The 18,178-nt window shown below is 38.7% G+C and overlaps 1 protein-coding gene across 1 annotated transcript; it reads left to right on the forward strand.

Moving 5' to 3' along the window:
* Nucleotides 1–14,372: 14,372 nt before the first annotated feature.
* Smp_000250 (hypothetical protein) lies at nt 14,373–17,845 on the forward strand (the record flags this gene model as incomplete). Its single annotated transcript, XM_018791425.1, has 2 exons — nt 14,373–14,430; nt 17,736–17,845. The coding sequence occupies 2 exons, from the start codon at nt 14,373–14,375 to the stop codon at nt 17,843–17,845; spliced, it is 168 nt and encodes a 55-aa protein (XP_018645372.1).
* Nucleotides 17,846–18,178: the final 333 nt, after the last annotated feature.

Consider the following 18,178-nt stretch of genomic DNA (forward strand, 5'->3'; position numbering starts at 1 on the left):
CTTCTGTAAAAGTTTGATCTTACTTGTAAATGGCAACCGTCATATAACAGAATGTTACTTGAGGTAGGTTATCTGTGAAGTCCGAATCGTCTACTTGCATCCGACCAATCTATTTTATTCCGTTCTTCCCGTCAGATGTCAGATGCCTTAATTTGTCGGCATCATAACTTTTGTTCTCTAGCATGAGACGCTTAAAGCATTTTAGGCTTGTTAATCAAATAATGCCTTGCTTCACATTCTGTTTGTAGATGATCTGTATCGAATGATCAGAAGCCTACTCGAGTTAGGCGGGAATCGTGTGACCAACCGGTTAACGTGAAAATCACAGCTCACAGTTTGTAATCAACGTGCCTTATTCATTCGTCATATTCACATAATATGGCTATTTCGGTGACCGTGCAACATAAACGATGTTATTACAGTTATATATTGGCAACACTAGGTACACGAAACAGATTGCGACCACCACCATATAGGCCAGTCCATAGGGCGTTAATTAACTGATGCTCATTGTTTGTACTTGACCCTAACGAAGACCTCCCAACTGTCTGGCATTCAGTGACACGACTGCAGGATGATTTAGGCTACAGTCCAGTGACATTTCACTTGCCCTAGATTCTAATTGTAGATCAAAGAAACACATCGACCAAACAAAATGATTTTTTCGTTTATTTTTACTTATAATAAGGGGAAATCATAACTACTCACTTGAGTCTATTAGTCCTCAAGGAGAATGGATGTTGCATTTCCGCTCCTCTGATCATTGAACTCTTCTACGCCATACACACCGACAAATGTAATTCAAGACAAATAGTATAGCAGCAGTCTCTGAAGCAGTAGGCACCAACTTGCACAGGCGAAGAAGCAATATCTTCAAATAAAACAAGGAGAACACCAACCCAATCACACTTGATGGAGAAACTCTGGAAGAGATGGAAACATTCACGTACCTGAAAAGCATCATCGATGAACAAGGAGGATCCGGCACAGATGTGAAGGCACGGACTGTCAAATTCAGGTCAGCATTCCTACAGTTTAAGAACATATGGATTTCGAAACGGCTGTCAAGCAATATCAAAGTCACAATCTTCAATACGAACGTCAAGATAGTTCTACTGTAAGGAGCTAAAACTTCGAGAACTACGACAATCAAAACAGAAGGAGTACAAGTATTCCTAAACAACTCTCCACGTTAGATATACAATATCACTTGGCTCGATTGATATAATGAGATCAAAGAGAAATTTCAGGCGTCTTTACTCATCGTGATTTTTGATTAACTTAACAAATTTCAGTTTGCAGTACATTCGTCTGGTTTCTAATATTAGTCAGCTGTTTGTTCAACCTACCCCGAATCTTGTTTCCTCATTTATAAATAAAACTCAGCATTTTGGTCACCAAGTCACTGTTACAACAAACAACGCGGTTAAATCAATGCTTCATTTTGATGAAGATTTATTCGTTAGATCTCATTTAATTCTCATCGTTTTACTAAAGGCATACTTACTCAAATAATCAAATCCGTAATCGCACTGAAAATCACAGATACACTTAACGAGGTAGCCGATACATTTCCTGTTGCAATATGGAACATTTTCGTAATTGAGGAAAAGTTGACTCTAGACAATGTTCAAATTTTCTTTTATCAGATACCCCTCATTAATACTATCCAGTCACTTCGAGCGAAATTCTAACGGAGCCCTGATGAATTTTAGAAAAATATTTCAAATGAATCAAATTTCGGCGTTATCATAACAGATGTTGCTTGTTCTTACAATTTATTTGTCTCTAGTGAATGCCTTAATCATGGTGATGCACAAATTTTCAATGGGTTCGAATCTAATTATAGTTCCAGTGGACCCATATCAAGTGTCATTTATCGTCACAACCCATTCAGCTCTAGTCAGTGGGAGAAAATTGTTTTGAATAAGTCACATTCTGATCACATTTTAGATGTCATTGTAGCAGATGTTGGGTGATCTCATACCTCATATGTGTTACATAGAAACTCTCCTTAATGTTACTGAAAATCAACTGACGTAACAAGTGTTTGCGAAGCAGTCGCGAGACCAGAATGCCCAGGAGTGACAAAAGAAGCCTTCAAACTCTGTGTATACCCACACGCCTTAATATGCATATGTAATGAAGATCCTAGTAATATTAAAGAAGTTCAGGTCAATAAAGTCACATTAATTGTAATAAGGGTATATTGAAGCGACAACATTGTTTCATGGATGAGGGAAAATCATATATGCAGTGAACGAAGGATATGTAGTAGACGATAAGTCGCCATTAACTATAATCACTACTGCAGGAAGATTACTTGCCAGGTATTAGTTTGTATCCCTTCGTAAGCCAAAAACCAGAAGGCAGTGGACGTTTGTAATAAGATATATTTGTAGGCGATCTCGCGGTATCGAAAGAATACGGAAATCGTGCCAAAGTTTACACGCGGAACTACTGAGCGTACGCAAGCTCGTGCAAGGTCACAGACAACGGGAGAATGTGTATGTAATGTACACTTAAACAAACAGGTACAGTAAAACAATCACTGGCACAATTGGTTATAATGATAATAATTGTTTTCATTATACCAATCACTTTCTCGTCACAAAAGTAGGTCACTATAAGAACCCCCGCTAGAAAGGGTTTACACTTTCGATAACTGGCTGTTTTGTTCCCGGGACTGATCAGCAAACGTGCGACTGTAAGACGTAGTGGTTGTCAGAAGAGAAAGCGATCGTTGATCCCTGAGTTGCCACCAAACGTCTTTTACGTACAACGTTACCAGGAGGGACGTGCTGTATTTTTGGTTCGAGTTAGCGTACCACACCAGAGGGGTTTGTATCCAAGATCTGGGGATTGTGTTCGCAAGGGTCTGGATCAGAAAACGCTACAGACATAGGACGAAACCAAATCGAGCCAAGAAACCGGAAGCGACCATAATAACCAAGTTCGAGACCGAAAGTACGACAGATATATTTGGAGTCAGAAACATCGACTGGGTGTGTTGACAAGAGCCTGGGTGATCAGGCTAGCTTTCGCCAAGATTGACTGAAGTCGACAGTACCAACAGCGCGATGGTCGAAGGCGTGGGCTCAGGATAAAGAAAAAAATTCAGAGAAAAAAGAGAAAGGTGTAGCATGTATGTGGTGTAGGGATAGAGTTCTTTACCGTATCCGTTGTTGATTGAGAGGTCAATCGCGAAAGCGTACGGGTAGGTGTACTCGACAACCGGAACGTGTGATGGCAGTCTCATTCGTACCTTGTGAGACTGCAATCTTATCCGAAGTCAAGGGCGGCGTGGTCCGCTGATCTGGGAGGGAGACGGACGTCTCGTCCGTAGATGGTGCAGATGACACGTGCTGTTGACTGGGACGTAAGAACGAGGTCTCTGATGTATCTGGCGTGGGATCCAAAGTGGATGTAGGGATCCCGCCGGAAGGTTTGGTGGGCATAGCATTGAGTCTCGATTTATCAGGTAGGGTACTGTCATCGACGTATGACGACTTGAGACGATCAATGCTGACTATCTGGATGCAGTCGTGTCGATCAACCCTGAAGGTTTTTCGTGGCAGGAAATCACGTGAAAAGGTCCTTCGTGAGGTTGTTATAAAGGTTTGCGTACCGAATCTACTCGTATGAAAACATGTGAACAGGTAGATAACTTTCAAGGGAGGGCGACCTGTCGATGTTGTATTCCAGTTGACACCGGAGGCAGTGTTCTCATATATTCAGATAACCGTTGGACGTAGCCCGATTTACCGAAATGGTTATTGCTCTGTGGTGTGAAAAATTTCCCAGGTAGACTCAATGTCGTGCCACATACAAGTTGAGTGGCGGAACATTGAATATCTGCCTTTAAGCACGTTCTGATACGTAGGAGGAGGAGTGGTAAGGTTTCGTACCAATTGTTGTTTCCGTGTGCTCGAAGGGCAATTTTAAGTCGGCGATGAAACCATTCAGCTAAACCATTTGATGCTGAGTGGTAGGCGGTAATGTGTATCCGTTCCGTACCAAGCAGCCGGGTTAGCAAGGAGAATAATTCGGACTCGAATTGTTGTCCTGGGTCAGTTGTGACAGTCGAGGGACAACCGTACAACGCTATCCATCGTTCTACGAAGCGGTGAGCAACTGTCTCCGCCGTAATAGACGTGATGGGGATAGCTTCGGGCCATCTTGTGAAACGATCGATGCACGTCAGCATGTGATCATACCCTTGCGATTGTGGTGATGGTACCACAATGTCTATATGAATGTGATCAAAGCGAGCATTAGGCGTAGCGAACGTGCCGATGGGGGCAGTTACATGCCTGTACACTTTTGATCGTTGACATTGTAAGCATTGCTTTACCCATATACGGACATATTTATTCATGGACGGACAGACGTATCGTGCAGCAATATGGTGTAATGTGGCTGAGATACCTGGTTGAGACAGTCCATACAGAGCATCAAAGACGAGACGACGACAGGCAGAGGGTAAAATAGATCGAAGAAGACTAGTAGAAGTATCACGCGGAAAAGTACCTGAGCTGGTAGCTAGGGGTACTTCCAGGCACTGAAGGAATGTAGAATGTTGTGCTTCTGTACAAGAGAGATCGCTTGCTTGAGAAGCGGCCATAGCAGAGAGATCAAGCACCAGTAAATTAACTCCATTCACTTGGAAACGTGACAGAGCATTGGCAACATAGTTTGAATTGCCTATAACGTTACGAAAGTCTGTCATGAACTGAGAGATATAGTCCAAATGTCTGCACACTCGTGGTGAGTAGCGGTCAGACTTGGTATGTAGAGCATACGTTAAGGGCTTATGGCCGGTGAATAAGATGAAATCATGACCTTCTACTGAGTGCCGGAAATGGTTGATGGCACAGTAGGCTGCTAGCAGTTCACGGCCAAACGCGCTATATCTCATCTCAGTGGGAGTGAGGCGTCGTGAGAGAAATTTGAGAGGTTGCCAACTTCCGGAGATGTTATGTTGCATAACGGCTCCTATGTCGAAATCCGATGCATCAACTACTATACTAGGAGTAGCTGATGGGTCAGCATGAGCGAGGAGTGTGGCTTGAGCGGAACTACTGAGCGTACGCAAGCTCGTGCAAGGTCACAGACAACGGGAGAATGTGTATGTAATGTACACTTAAACAAACAGGTACAGTAAAACAATCACTGGTACAATTGGTTATAATGATAATAATTGTTTTCATTATACCAATCGCTTTCTCGTCATAAAAGTGGGACACCACAGATCAAAGCATAGAAGTCAGGAGTTTAAATAGATTTTTTCAAACGAGGCTGAAAAAACCAACCTCAACACGATCAAGTGACCAGCCGAGATCCCAGGGAGTACGACAAAGGACAACCTTCCGAACAGACTCTCCTTGGGAAGCATATTCTCACATATTCCTTTAAGAAAGGGCAGGTGACATGACGGGATTAAAAAGCAAAATTACCTCCCTTTATTATTGTGATTTTTGTCCAACATTACTTCCATCGTAATTCAGCGTGACAATTACCCAGTGTAGTATTTGTTTTGTTTTCCTGTAAGGTATTTTATTATGTACAACATACGATATTCTTTTAAATTAACATGAACTACGCTCAGGATGACATAAAGTATGTGATTTGTTATATCTCTAAGTATATTTCATATATGCGATTTTATTAATCAAATAAGTTTGAAATCAATATATAAATGAGTGTATTTTCGACTGCAGTCATCGTCGTGTTTTCGGTTTAATAAATCTTTCACTTGTACCAGGCTTAGTGTTTTTACGTAGCATCGTGAGAATTGCAGTGATTTCTCGTTCTACAAGAATAAGTAATAAGAAATCCCCTTATAACAATCAGCGACGACCAGATATAACAATTGGCGAATCAGTCATAACAGTCGACCACCAATCATAGAAATTGGCGACGAGAATTTCGGAAAAAAGAAAGTCATAACACGGATACCATCAGCAATAGCCTACTATGGGAGAGAGCAAACCAGCTTCCAAGTGAAGAGGAGATTAGGAAAAGATGTTGGAAGTGGATAAAACATACATTTCGGAAATCACCAAACTGCATCACGAGGCATGCCCTTACTTGGAATCCTGAACGGAAACCAAAACAAGGAAGACGAATGAACACACTGCATTGAGAAATGGAAGCAGACATGGAAAGGATGAGCAGCAACTGGAGAGGATAACTCAGGACAGAGTTGGATGGAGAATGCTGGTAAGTGTTTCTCCACGAGGGGTGACAGATGTAAGTAAGTAAATTGGACCGCATCCTACCTTAAAATAGAAAATAACAATTATACAAGATCAGGCCAAAAAGTGGCTGTGAGTATGAGATATTATAACTAATAAATTGGTAATAAGTTAATAATGATAAATCGTATAATAGTAATCAATAGTTCAAATGGAAGCTTATAATAATAGGAACATGAATATACATATAATATAGTCACTTAGTAGTTATACAATAAGAATAAATATATGAAAACGGTCCATAATAGATCCTAGCCGTTAGCATTCACTTATTCTTTGTCCGGATATAACAGTCGTCATAATCCAGTCGAATACCAGAAGAAAGAGAAAGAGAGAGAGTAAACAGCCTAGTCGGTAACCGGTCTTTACTTCCAATGAGTCTATAAACTGTCCTCCATGCACCACTTCAAACCGTAGTCCATCGTATGAATTCTGGGTGATATTGACGATCTTCTCAGGTACACCATAGTGTCGAAGAATGTTCCACTAGGTTTTCCTATCCACACTGTCAAATGTTTTCTCTTAGTCAAGGAAGTTAACAAGTTCTATTTAGTTGATTGTTCAACAACAACCATACAGCTAGAGCATAAAAAAATAAAAATCTCACCAAGTTGAGTAATAAATAGGCTGGAAGGTTTTCTTTTAATACAATAATTGTGGTATTCATCTTAAATATATATAGATAGTGAAAGTCATTCACCTATGAAATTATACATATTTGGTTAATTAGGAAGAAATTTCAGGTATTTTGTTTCATGGTTGTTGAAATTACATATCATTATGCTTGTAAAAGTATATGTACCAGTCTGTTTCGTCATTAAGCTGTTATATGCACTACCTTTTTGTCCCCCAGATTTCTACAAATACCTAATTAATTAGGTCTTAATTTTCACTTCATTGGTTCAATCAGTTTAAGGAAAAGTGGATTACTACTACGAATAAATCAAAATACAATGGTCCCGTCAGCTTCTGAACATCATTAAGGATAAAAAAAGTACTGTGATTTTTCATGGAATGATCAATGGGAATTTAAAACATTCAAGGAACAATAAGTTAAAAGATTACCGCACATCGACTATAAAAAAGTCAAAATTAACCAGTTTGTGGAAATACTGAATACTAAGCAAATCTAGTTTGGTTTTTTGAAATAATAATGGAGTGAATACAATAAAAAACGTTAAGACCAAAGTCCATTGAATCAACAAAGAATAACTGATGATACGTATCATTTTGGCAAACAAACTATAAACTGTTTCTCTGCGTATTCTATATAGGCTTCTTCCATTTATGAGTCGATTTTTTTACTTGCAATTTCCCTTATTTAGGAAAAAAATTGCCTCTAAATAATAAAAAGTTTTGGGAATATCTAACAAGTAAGGTTCCCAGGTTCAGAAATACCTCACATAATAAGCATGTAGATTAGTCTTCAGTAGTAAGAATAGAAAATTGTGTGATCTATGTTTATTCCCGTGATTTAAAGCATTATGAAGATCCAAAATGGATTTGAATTTAAAGACAGACTTTGCCGAAACTACTTGCTCTGATTGAGAATTTCAGTAATCCAGGAATCCATAAAATAAACAAAGCTTCAGATTTGAGCTATTAGGTATCAGCTTTTATACTTTCTGAGAATATTTTCTCGTAGGATCAATCCTAAATGGAAGAAATAGCTAGGAACTATTAATAACAAAATCACTACTCATTATTTGGTAAGCTATTATTAGATCATCACATAACCAAAATTAAGTTGGTGGGAATAGATTAAGGAGTCTCCGTCTATCTTCATAGGATAGATTGTAAAACTCTTTTACCACTTTATTCCCTAACCATTTAATGTTTGTCACGTCCTTGATCTGTCTACCCAATAATATACAAGACAGAACTTGTCTCGACATAGGTTAAGACCTTAACATGATAGATTAACTGGTTTAACCTTGAGGCTAGAAATGAGTGAGTCCTAATTGAGACTAATTACATTGGGAAAGAGAGACGAGAACTATTCTACTATTTGGCTAGTTGACAAGCGAGAGAGGGGGAAAGAAAAAAAAGAATGAACGGGAACACTACTCGATTTATTACTGATTTTCAATTCAGTTTGCTAATATTGAAATATTTAGATGTTCTTCAATAATAATTATATATGTGATAGGATAAATGACCTGAACTTTAAATTTGTATTTTCAGATTATTAAGTTTAAACTTTAGAAAGAAATCAGCTGTTCAGTTAATCAGGATGTGAATGAATATTTTAGATAATAATAATAGTGATGATAATAATAATATACATTATATTCTATCCAAAGAATTCAGTTTAGGCTTAACTAGTAATCGTACCATTTATCATAGTGAATAACTTAAAAATAATACTTGGATTGTATTAGTTTAGAGCAAATGTAGAATGTAGACTGTATATCCATTTTTCCAAGTTCAGTGTTTGTGCAGTGTTGAGCACGTTTCGAGCATTTTCCCATTCATTTAGTGTGTGAGCGATGTATATAAGAGCACTATGTTTTTTTTACTGAGGATTTCATTAAGAACTCTAGCTTCTACTTTATTTATTTGTTTTTCATCCGAGAAGCTGCGATGAGCTAAAGTGACATGTTCGTAGAGGAAAAATATGGATAGCGTCAGATGATTGGACCTAAATCCAAGGTGAAAATTATACACTTTTACGTAGTACTGACCCACTAAATAAACGGACAAATGCAATATATCACACATGTGTCGAAAACTAAGGAAAGGATGAATACCCTCACTCTTGAATTGACAACCAGCACTTTCATATCGCTCCATATTTGAACGACCATATAGCGTTTAGAACTTTAACATAATGAATGTAATTTATAGTTCACTAAGGTTTTTGTAATTGTTAGGAAAGCTCCGAAAAGCACGACGAAGCCTCTAGATGCTCTAAACGAGCTGAAGAGATTCCGTCCAATCGGGACCCGACATAACATTCTAGAATATCAGCGTGCCACGCTAAGATTGGAAAATCGCATAACTTGCCTCTTTTACTGATTGGCTGGATTGTAATAATGTTATAACCAATGCTAATAACAATAAATACCCATGTTTTTCTGTACGTTTTTGACTCTTACCAAATAATCGCTTCACCTACTTCTTCTGTCTTTTGATTTGCGACTGTAGGGTTCTATACGTTCGACTACCGTTAGTTTTATATCGTATATCTTCCGTAATCAAGTAAACGACATAACAGTAAATATGATAATCTTCTAGTCAGCATTCTATGCAAAATGGACAGATTAAAATATGAAATATTAAATTCACAATTTTATTTACCAATTCACAGTTTTTTTACTAATAATATTTGACAACTATCATATAATCAGAAAAAGTTTTGTGGAGATTTCAGTATTTTCATAGTTGAAATCACGAGTAAATTGTAGCTAGACCACTATGGAAAACCGAAGGCACTGGACGGCCGTTTCGTCCTATTGTGGGACTCATCAGCAGTGCGCATCCACGAACTCGCATTGCGAGATTCGAACGGTTGCTCAAATTTCGTGGATTGGTTGAAGTTAGACATCAACACCGTTGGATGCCGGCTTAGTGGTCTATCAGTTAAGTGCTCTGGCGTGAGATTGGTAGGTCCTGGATTCGAATCTCGCGAGGAGGGGTCGTAGATGCGCACTGCTAAGGAGTGCCAAAACTGAACGAAACGGCCGTCCAGTGCTTCTAGGTTTTTCATGGTGGTCTAGCTTCAATTGACTCATGATTTCAACTATGAAAAAACTATCAAATACCAAATTGTAAAACTTCTTATTATTCAGCTTGAATGCCTCACATTTTAATTAAATACTACATTCATTTACTGATTTCAAGAATCTAACTAAACTGTTTACTAGTGCTTAAACATATTTATGTAACAACTAATTCTAATTACCTTAAATAATTCTAAAACATATGACATAAGAAAAATGTTGTGCACTGTTAATAACATTCATCCATAGTTCACATTTATTTCTTAAATTAAGTATTAAGTATTTTCATTTTAAAACTCTCATATATATTAGTAAAGGTGTTGTCCTGGATTCCACTGCTAGCCACTTGTTATAATTGTGTTTTTGCTATTTAAACGACCCAGCTATTCCTATTGCTTAGTATTCTTATACGATGCCACTCGACAAGACCCCAAAATCAGAACACGTTGAACAGGAATGAAATTGTATTCAAAATAATAATGATAAGTGAACAGCAATCAATAGTTTAAATAATGTTCATATATTTATAGTATATACATAAGAAGCTTATAGATTTTTCTGCAATAATATGCCCGGGCTGATCGGTTTAAAATTAACCAATCAGCGCGCAGCAACACCATCATGCATAAAACATGCTTAATCCAATCTATATCCCACTAACACCTCCCCTTTGAGCAGATTCGTAGGATCTGATGCTAGGGTCCAACTGGTTTGTGCTCCCGGTTAGTCCACCTTCTAGGTAATAAGGACGTTGTATCATCCTTCGTTCGCACCTTGACTGTCCTGTCTGTTTCAGGTGTTTTGAACTCAAAGGTGTCTAGCAGAACATCAATAGGTAATCTATGCTGCGTTTCGTTGTTGGAGATCGAGGTTGATTTCAGTTGGTTAGCATGACGCACCCAGATTTCTGAACCAACGGACACCTCGTAAACCGCATTTCTTTTCTTTCGCACGATCTGACCAGCTATCCATGTAGGATGTTTTCCTCGATAGTCCATAGCAAGTACTTTTTGACCCACACTGAACAATCGTTTTTGTGCCCCATGATGACTATTGTACTGTTTCTCCATCATCACGTTTCGTTGCGGCTTAAGAGCTGGAGTCGGACGAATGCTCTCAAAATGTGTACGTATTTTTCTAGAAAGTAACACTTCCGCTGGGGAGACTCCATTTGTTGTCTGAGGGTTCGGTGTCGAACGGTGTATAAACAAGAACCTCTCTAAGATCTCTTCGGTGTCCCCCTCCCCTCTTGATTTTTTTAGAGCATTTTTGAACGTACCAACAAAACGTTCTACCTGGCCATTCGATTGCGGATGGAATGGAGGTGTTCTGATGTGCCTGATTCTGTTCTGCTGTGCCTGATTCTGTTCTGCTGACAAAATGCTGAAAAGTCTTTTCTGACTTCACCTGACGACACTGGAGTGTTTCGAATTGCCGCTGCTGCTACACTCCGTATTTCTGGAACCTTTTTACCTGTCTTTTTTGCATATGAAATGGTGTCTAATGATGGATACGACACGTTACAAACGCTGTTGATGGGTATATCCATTAATCCAAGCTTTTCTAACATATCCAGACCAAGTAGATCAAGGTTCGGTCGTTCTGTTAGATAACATACCCCTTTACAGTTATTTCCATCGAAGGAAAATTCACATTGTAATTCGCCAACTAGTTTTAGTACGCCTCCAGATGCATTTTTAGCCGTTTTTTCGATGGCTTCATTGGCGGCTTTCCCAGTAAGTTATACGTCTCTCTAGACACTAGAGTAATATCGGATGCTGTATCAATTTGAAGACGAGCCGCTATACCATTAATCTGGATCGTAACATACTTTCTCCGAATGTCATAGTCTGTTTGAAAAGCTGCTACCAGAGAAAGAGATTTAGACTCAGTTGATTTCACCACACGTGAAAGACGTTTATACTTCTTCTTGGACTGGGACGTACGATTCGGTGGACAATGGCCCTTTTTATGTCCACGTCTGTTGCACACCTGACATTTATGCTTCTTAAATGGACAGAACCGTACATAATGCCAATCGCCGCATAACCAACAGGCATCCGTTGGTTTGTTATGAGTTTTATTCGGCTTCTGACTTTTTAACCTAGTCATAGCATTTACACTACTGCAGGTTAAATTAGAATTTACCTGTTCAATTAGCTGATTGTCGTGTCTGATGTTTTGTAGTCGTTTACACTCATCTGTCAATGTCCTGAGTGTGACGTTTTGGTCTTGATCCAAACGAGTTAGAAGTCTGGTTCTAATTTCAGCATCTTGTGGTGACTGCAGAGCTTTGATGAATATTAGGCATTTAAATTGATCTTCTGTCAACGAGCGTAACTTGAACCGTTCACACTCTCTGTTGACGACGTCTGCTAGAGCACCATATTCATCGGCTTCACGTTTCACCAAATTCAGACACTGATATCGAATACTAAACAATGAGGACGATTCGCCGAATATCTCTGACAACTGCGTTACTGTCTCCTCGAAACTGAGCTCTCGAGGTAACTTTGGCAATATATGATCAGCATAACGTGCATGCTCATTGCTTCCCAACTTACGCATCAACAACCGAGTCTTCCATGCGTCATCTTGTTGACAGAATTCTATTCTAAATGTATCTTCCCAACGCTTGAACCACGTGAAAAATGTATTTCCACTTTCGGGATCATATATGAATTTTGGGATGCTGCTAGCAACTGCATCATAAGAAGTACTTGAAACAGCATGTGAACTCGAGTTTTGGATGCTAAACTGTTGTATTAGAGTCTCCAACAACCTCATTTGTGCATCAAGTTGTGCTTGCTGTTGTTGTAGTATTCGGCTGAGCTGGTCATCTGATATAGGCATTTTGAATGAATTTTCCTTTTTCCCCGTCGCCACTGTTATAATAGTGTTTTTGCTATTTAAACGACCCAGCTATTCCTATTGCTTAGTATTCTTATACGATGCCACTCGACAAGACCCCAAAATCAGAACACGTTGAACAGGAATGAAATTGTATTCAAAATAATAATGATAAGTGAACAGCAATCAATAGTTTAAATAATGTTCATATATTTATAGTATATACATAAGAAGCTTATAGATTTTTCTGCAATAATATGCCCGGGCTGATCGGTTTAAAATTAACCAATCAGCGCGCAGCAACACCATCATGCATAAAACATGCTTAATCCAATCTATATCCCACTAACACCACTATCCATCTTTGCTTACAATGCTTGTGAATTAAGGCTATATCGAGGCAATACTCACATATGCCAATAAGAGACTGATCAGTTGCAGTCCTAAACACCAATGAGAAGATTCAAACAAACAATACTAAGTTGAATTTAAACTTCACCTCATCGCACACGCAAGTGGCTATCAGGACTCAGTAGCTGAGTGGATAACGCGGTGGCGTTTGAAGCGAAAGGTACTGGAGAAATAATTTCCTACCTCGAGCACAGAGATGATCCTGTTTTACTGAGTGGGGACACAGGCTTAAGCAATCGCATTCGATTAGTTGGCAATCAGTGTCCATGGGTATGGTATGTACTCTTCACTTTTACAAGACTAGCATGAACTTGTCCCCTACTTAATCCCTGTGATGATCAGCTAAAAATGGTCGAAAAGCTAGTGTATCTGGGCCATTGTATGAGAGCTGGTGGTGTATCACCAACTTATATCAATCCAAGTATATTCAAAGCCATCTTTATCACTGTTATGACGTTAATCTAGTTACGAATGTTATTGAAAGCAATTCTGTTTTATGCTTGTGACACTTGGCCTCTTCGAGATGAGGATGTCTGACAAATCTCTGTTGCCGACCATCGTCTTGCCCAAAGTATCGACATATTATATGGGCTGAGGTTCGAAAGAAATCTGTATAAGACTAACATCTACTAGTCTTTAATGACTCTCTGATCGGGATCCTTGAGATGATGAAAATCAGTGGATTGAGAAATTATCAGTTAGGACGCAAAACAGAAATCAGTGACCACCCTGATACACTCTTCATATTAATAAGTCTCAATGACTGAAAAAAAGTTTCTCTTGACTGTATTTTCAAATGAATTGTATTCTCTGTTAAATACTATTTCCGTTTATCTCTTTAGTGATTATACGCCCTTTCCCTCTTGGTTTACTTCATAATATTATCACTTCTTTTGCACGGTGCATTTTTTAGCTCCCTATTGTACTAGGACTTATGTTTATTAAACAAATAAATAATTTCATTTCTTGCCCGTGTAACTACCAGCCCCACGAAACTTGATTTCTCACATATTGCATATAATGAATCGAAAATATTATTCATGTATTTCAACAGATTGGGGTCAGGGAGACCAGTCATTTCAATCAAGAGATAATAAAATCATTCACAAATTATCCTCACAATGTCTGGTTTATGCCGGTATTTCTCCTAAGTAACGTGAAAGGGGCAAATATTAGTAGAATAATATCTGGTAAACTACTTGGCAACAGTGTATTTATGATATTCATTCCCGTAATTTTTAATCATTATTACCACTTCACTGCCTTGCACTCATCATGGAAACGCAAAAATCTACACCATCGCCCGTCAGATTTCTCTTGAACCTGACAATCAGTGTCTACTTCAGTTAGTGTTATTATAAATTCATACTACCTCAGTTACTGTCAAAAAACCATAAATATGGTTAGCATTAGTGGAGGCATTGTTTAGATTACGACGAATTTGATCACAGGTTAAGGGTTATGATTGCGTGGTCGACATGTTCCTGATCGATGGTAACAGAGACAGGAGATAATATGGACCATATACCCCATAAGACATTTAACATACTAACTCAAGGCTGTTACCCCTCGTGGAGAAGCACTAGTCACCCACCAGCGATCTCCAACTCTGTCCTGAGCTCTCCTTTTTACTTGTTTCCAAGTCATATTCATTCTTTTGATATCCGCTTCAAATCCATGCGCAATATGTTCCTTGGTCTTACTACTTCCCTTTTCTCTCCAGGATTCCAGGTTGCAGCTTGCTTCGTGATACAGTTTGATTACTACAGTAAATTATTTCTTATCCACTTCCAACGTCTTTTCCCAATTTCCCCTTCACTTGGAAGCTGGTTTGTTCTCTACCACAGTAGACTGTTGCTAATGGTATCCGGACATCCAGTATTTCTGCTTGTCATCTCTAATACTCTTCTTCACTTGCTTGTTTGTCCCTGTGTATTCATTTGGTGCTTTGACTTTTTCTGTTCTTGTTTCATTGTTGTTAATTTCTGTTTTACTGTTCTTACTAACTTGAATCTTGTCCAGGGTTTCTATACAGATCCATTCCTAAGGATGAAGCTTGTTGCCGCTCGGCAATTCCTGACGCATTGAAGTTAGTGTTCATTTGATCGCTTTCCAGTTGTCTTCCATAGTAGTTTCTTGTCCTGTCAGTAGATCATGTAATGGTTTGAACCTGTTGTTTAGAGTAATGTTGAATTCGTTTAGTTTGTCAGTATGTCGTACTACTTATACGTACAGATACAAACAGTATATACCCGGAATTGGAAGTAAGATTCTTACTGAAAGAGGAACATAAGGAGAATCAGAAGAAAAACAGAAGCGGTGCTGGTAACAGCAGGAATGGAAGAACAATGGAGTTTGTAATAGATAATTCAAAAAATATATGCAAATAATGTATTTAATGTTTTGTTCTCATATTTTACAAATGCAGGGCATGAGTCAGTATGATATAATAGATTGGTCAAACCCCTATTCAAGCCTTTGTTCACTACACTTTCAAATCTATTTTAATTGCATAATTGTGAAATATTGGACTGGTAATATTTTTGTATTACCCTAATTACAGAATTCATTGGGCTTACTACCCGTTACAATCATGTTATGTACAAATAATTTTTAATTGGTGGTGGAGTGGGATCATATAATTATTGTATCAGTTTACGAGTTATAATAATATAATATACATTGGCTTGTTGCATTCGTCTCCTGATTGACTATTTGGAATAAAATGAATTGAGTGGAGTCAGTGCTAGTTCATTTGTATTATTGATTACAAATAAGGTCAATGATATGACTGATATAAGTGAACCAATAATTAGTGAAGTGTACAATCTCATAATACGATTAAGTGGTTTATAAGAAGTTGAAGGTAATAACACTTATAATCATTATGTTATTAAAATGATTAATTTATATACTTCTTTAATTCATTTAAACAATTGATGATTTTGTATTCAGTGCATCGTTACCAGACTTAATACAATGTTGTAATTTATTATTCCATAATATTATATAGTTGAGATCATGAGTCAATTGAAGCTAGATCACCATGGAAAACCTGGACGGCCGTTTCGTCCTATTGTGTGACTCCAGGTTTTTCATGGAGGTCTAGCTTCGATGGACTCATGATTTCAACTATATAAAATTACTAAAATTTCCACAAAACCCCCTTCTGATAATGATCATATGCACATTAGTGACTAGCTCTATGAGGTACTTCCTGGAGTTCTAGTGAGAAGCAGTAACCAGTGGAGTTTGTAGATGGCGTCGAGTCTCGATTGACCATGACCACCACTACAGTAAGATTACGCGCCCAAAATCAACTTGGTTCCTTTGATAGCTCGTAAACCAGAAGGCTGTAATTAGTTCACATAAAGCCCCCAAATGCCCTGGTACGGCCGAGAGTGGGGAGAGTCTACTCTCCCTCTCGAAATGCTCGCACATGGCCAGCGAATATATAGCCTCTGCCAGGGAAGTCCTACTCACTGCCTTCTCGTGGCGGGGGTGTTGTTTACGAAAGTGAGAGGACGAAAAGCGAATGTCCGGCGCTTTAACCGGGTTGGTGGACACGGAGGGTCCACCTAGGGGAGTTGGAAAACCCTGATTCCAAACCAATGGTGCACATGGGCTCCAGTATCCTGATGGAACGAATGGCGGACGAACCTGTCATTGGTCAACGGCTACCATGGGACTGCATCTCCTCACGATGCTCCATTGCCTTGTGGATCAGACCTTTTGGTCAAAGGCTCGGGGTGTGGCCCCCTAAGAAAACCACCTGCTTCGGTTTGGGCACCCGGGCAGTATCACAGCCCACACACACAAATAGTGTGGCGCATATGTACCTGGTGCCCTTTTGTACCAATATATATGTGTTTAAATAAATAAATAAATAAATAAGTTCACATAAAGTATATTTATTGGCGATCTCGTGGTATCGAAAGAATACCGAGACGTGCCAACGAGTACATGCAATAAAGGCAGAGTGTAAGAAAGTTCAAACGGACAAGATGGACACGGAACATAAAGTGATTTTGATACAGTTAAACAACGAGTACAGCAAAACAATCACTGGTACAATTGGTTATACTAATAATTGTTCCCATTATACCAATAGCGTTCTCGTCGAGAAAAGTAGGTCAATACAAGTTCAACCAGGTCTGTTGTGAGATATCAACTCACTAGTATATAATGTTTTAGAATATAAATAATAAAGAGAACAGTTTAATGGCAATTCTACAAAATAACTTACTAAAGGATTTCTTATTCGTTCAATCTAAATTACTCATAAATTAATGACTACAGATTTATTACATACTGTTGTAATATTATATATAATTGCATATGCGCACTAGTAAGTTACTTTGTGCATCATAAATCCTTCGCTTTTAAATTTATAGATCGGATACCTTAAGACGTTACAGTGAGAAGTGACCGATTTCGTGTTTATTTAGCCTCTAGTACCAATCAACTGAATTTCAATGTGATCACTTATCCTAAGCAACTCAACACTGTTTGAAGATCAGAAAACAGTCAGAAGGAACACTTGTTCAACATGGTGATATGTTTACTGCTCAGAAGCCTGGTAACAACTTCCCAGATGCTTCCTAGATTATTTAAACCCTCCTAAGCCCAAGCTCCGAATACCAGAAAAAGAGAATAAGAACAGAAGCTTTATAAACAAAGATGGATGGTGGCCAGCAGTGGAATCCAGGACGCATGCTCCACCCTGTTTGAGGCTTATCAGCTGGATTTACCTGCATCCCAGAGTTGATGTTCACTTTTGGACTCGGAAATATACCCAACCTAGCAACAGTAAGGTCAAATTGTGATACAACCCGTAGTTTTTCTAGACGTTGCTGCGAAGTTTCGATCTGACGACTATCGGGTCTGGTGTTTTTAACGCTCTTCCGGAAACTCTTTCGAACATTTCCTAAGGACTGC

This window comes from Schistosoma mansoni (genome assembly GCF_000237925.1).
Source record: "Schistosoma mansoni, WGS project CABG00000000 data, chromosome 3 unplaced supercontig 0044, strain Puerto Rico, whole genome shotgun sequence".
NCBI classification, from domain to species: domain Eukaryota; kingdom Metazoa; phylum Platyhelminthes; class Trematoda; order Strigeidida; family Schistosomatidae; genus Schistosoma; species Schistosoma mansoni.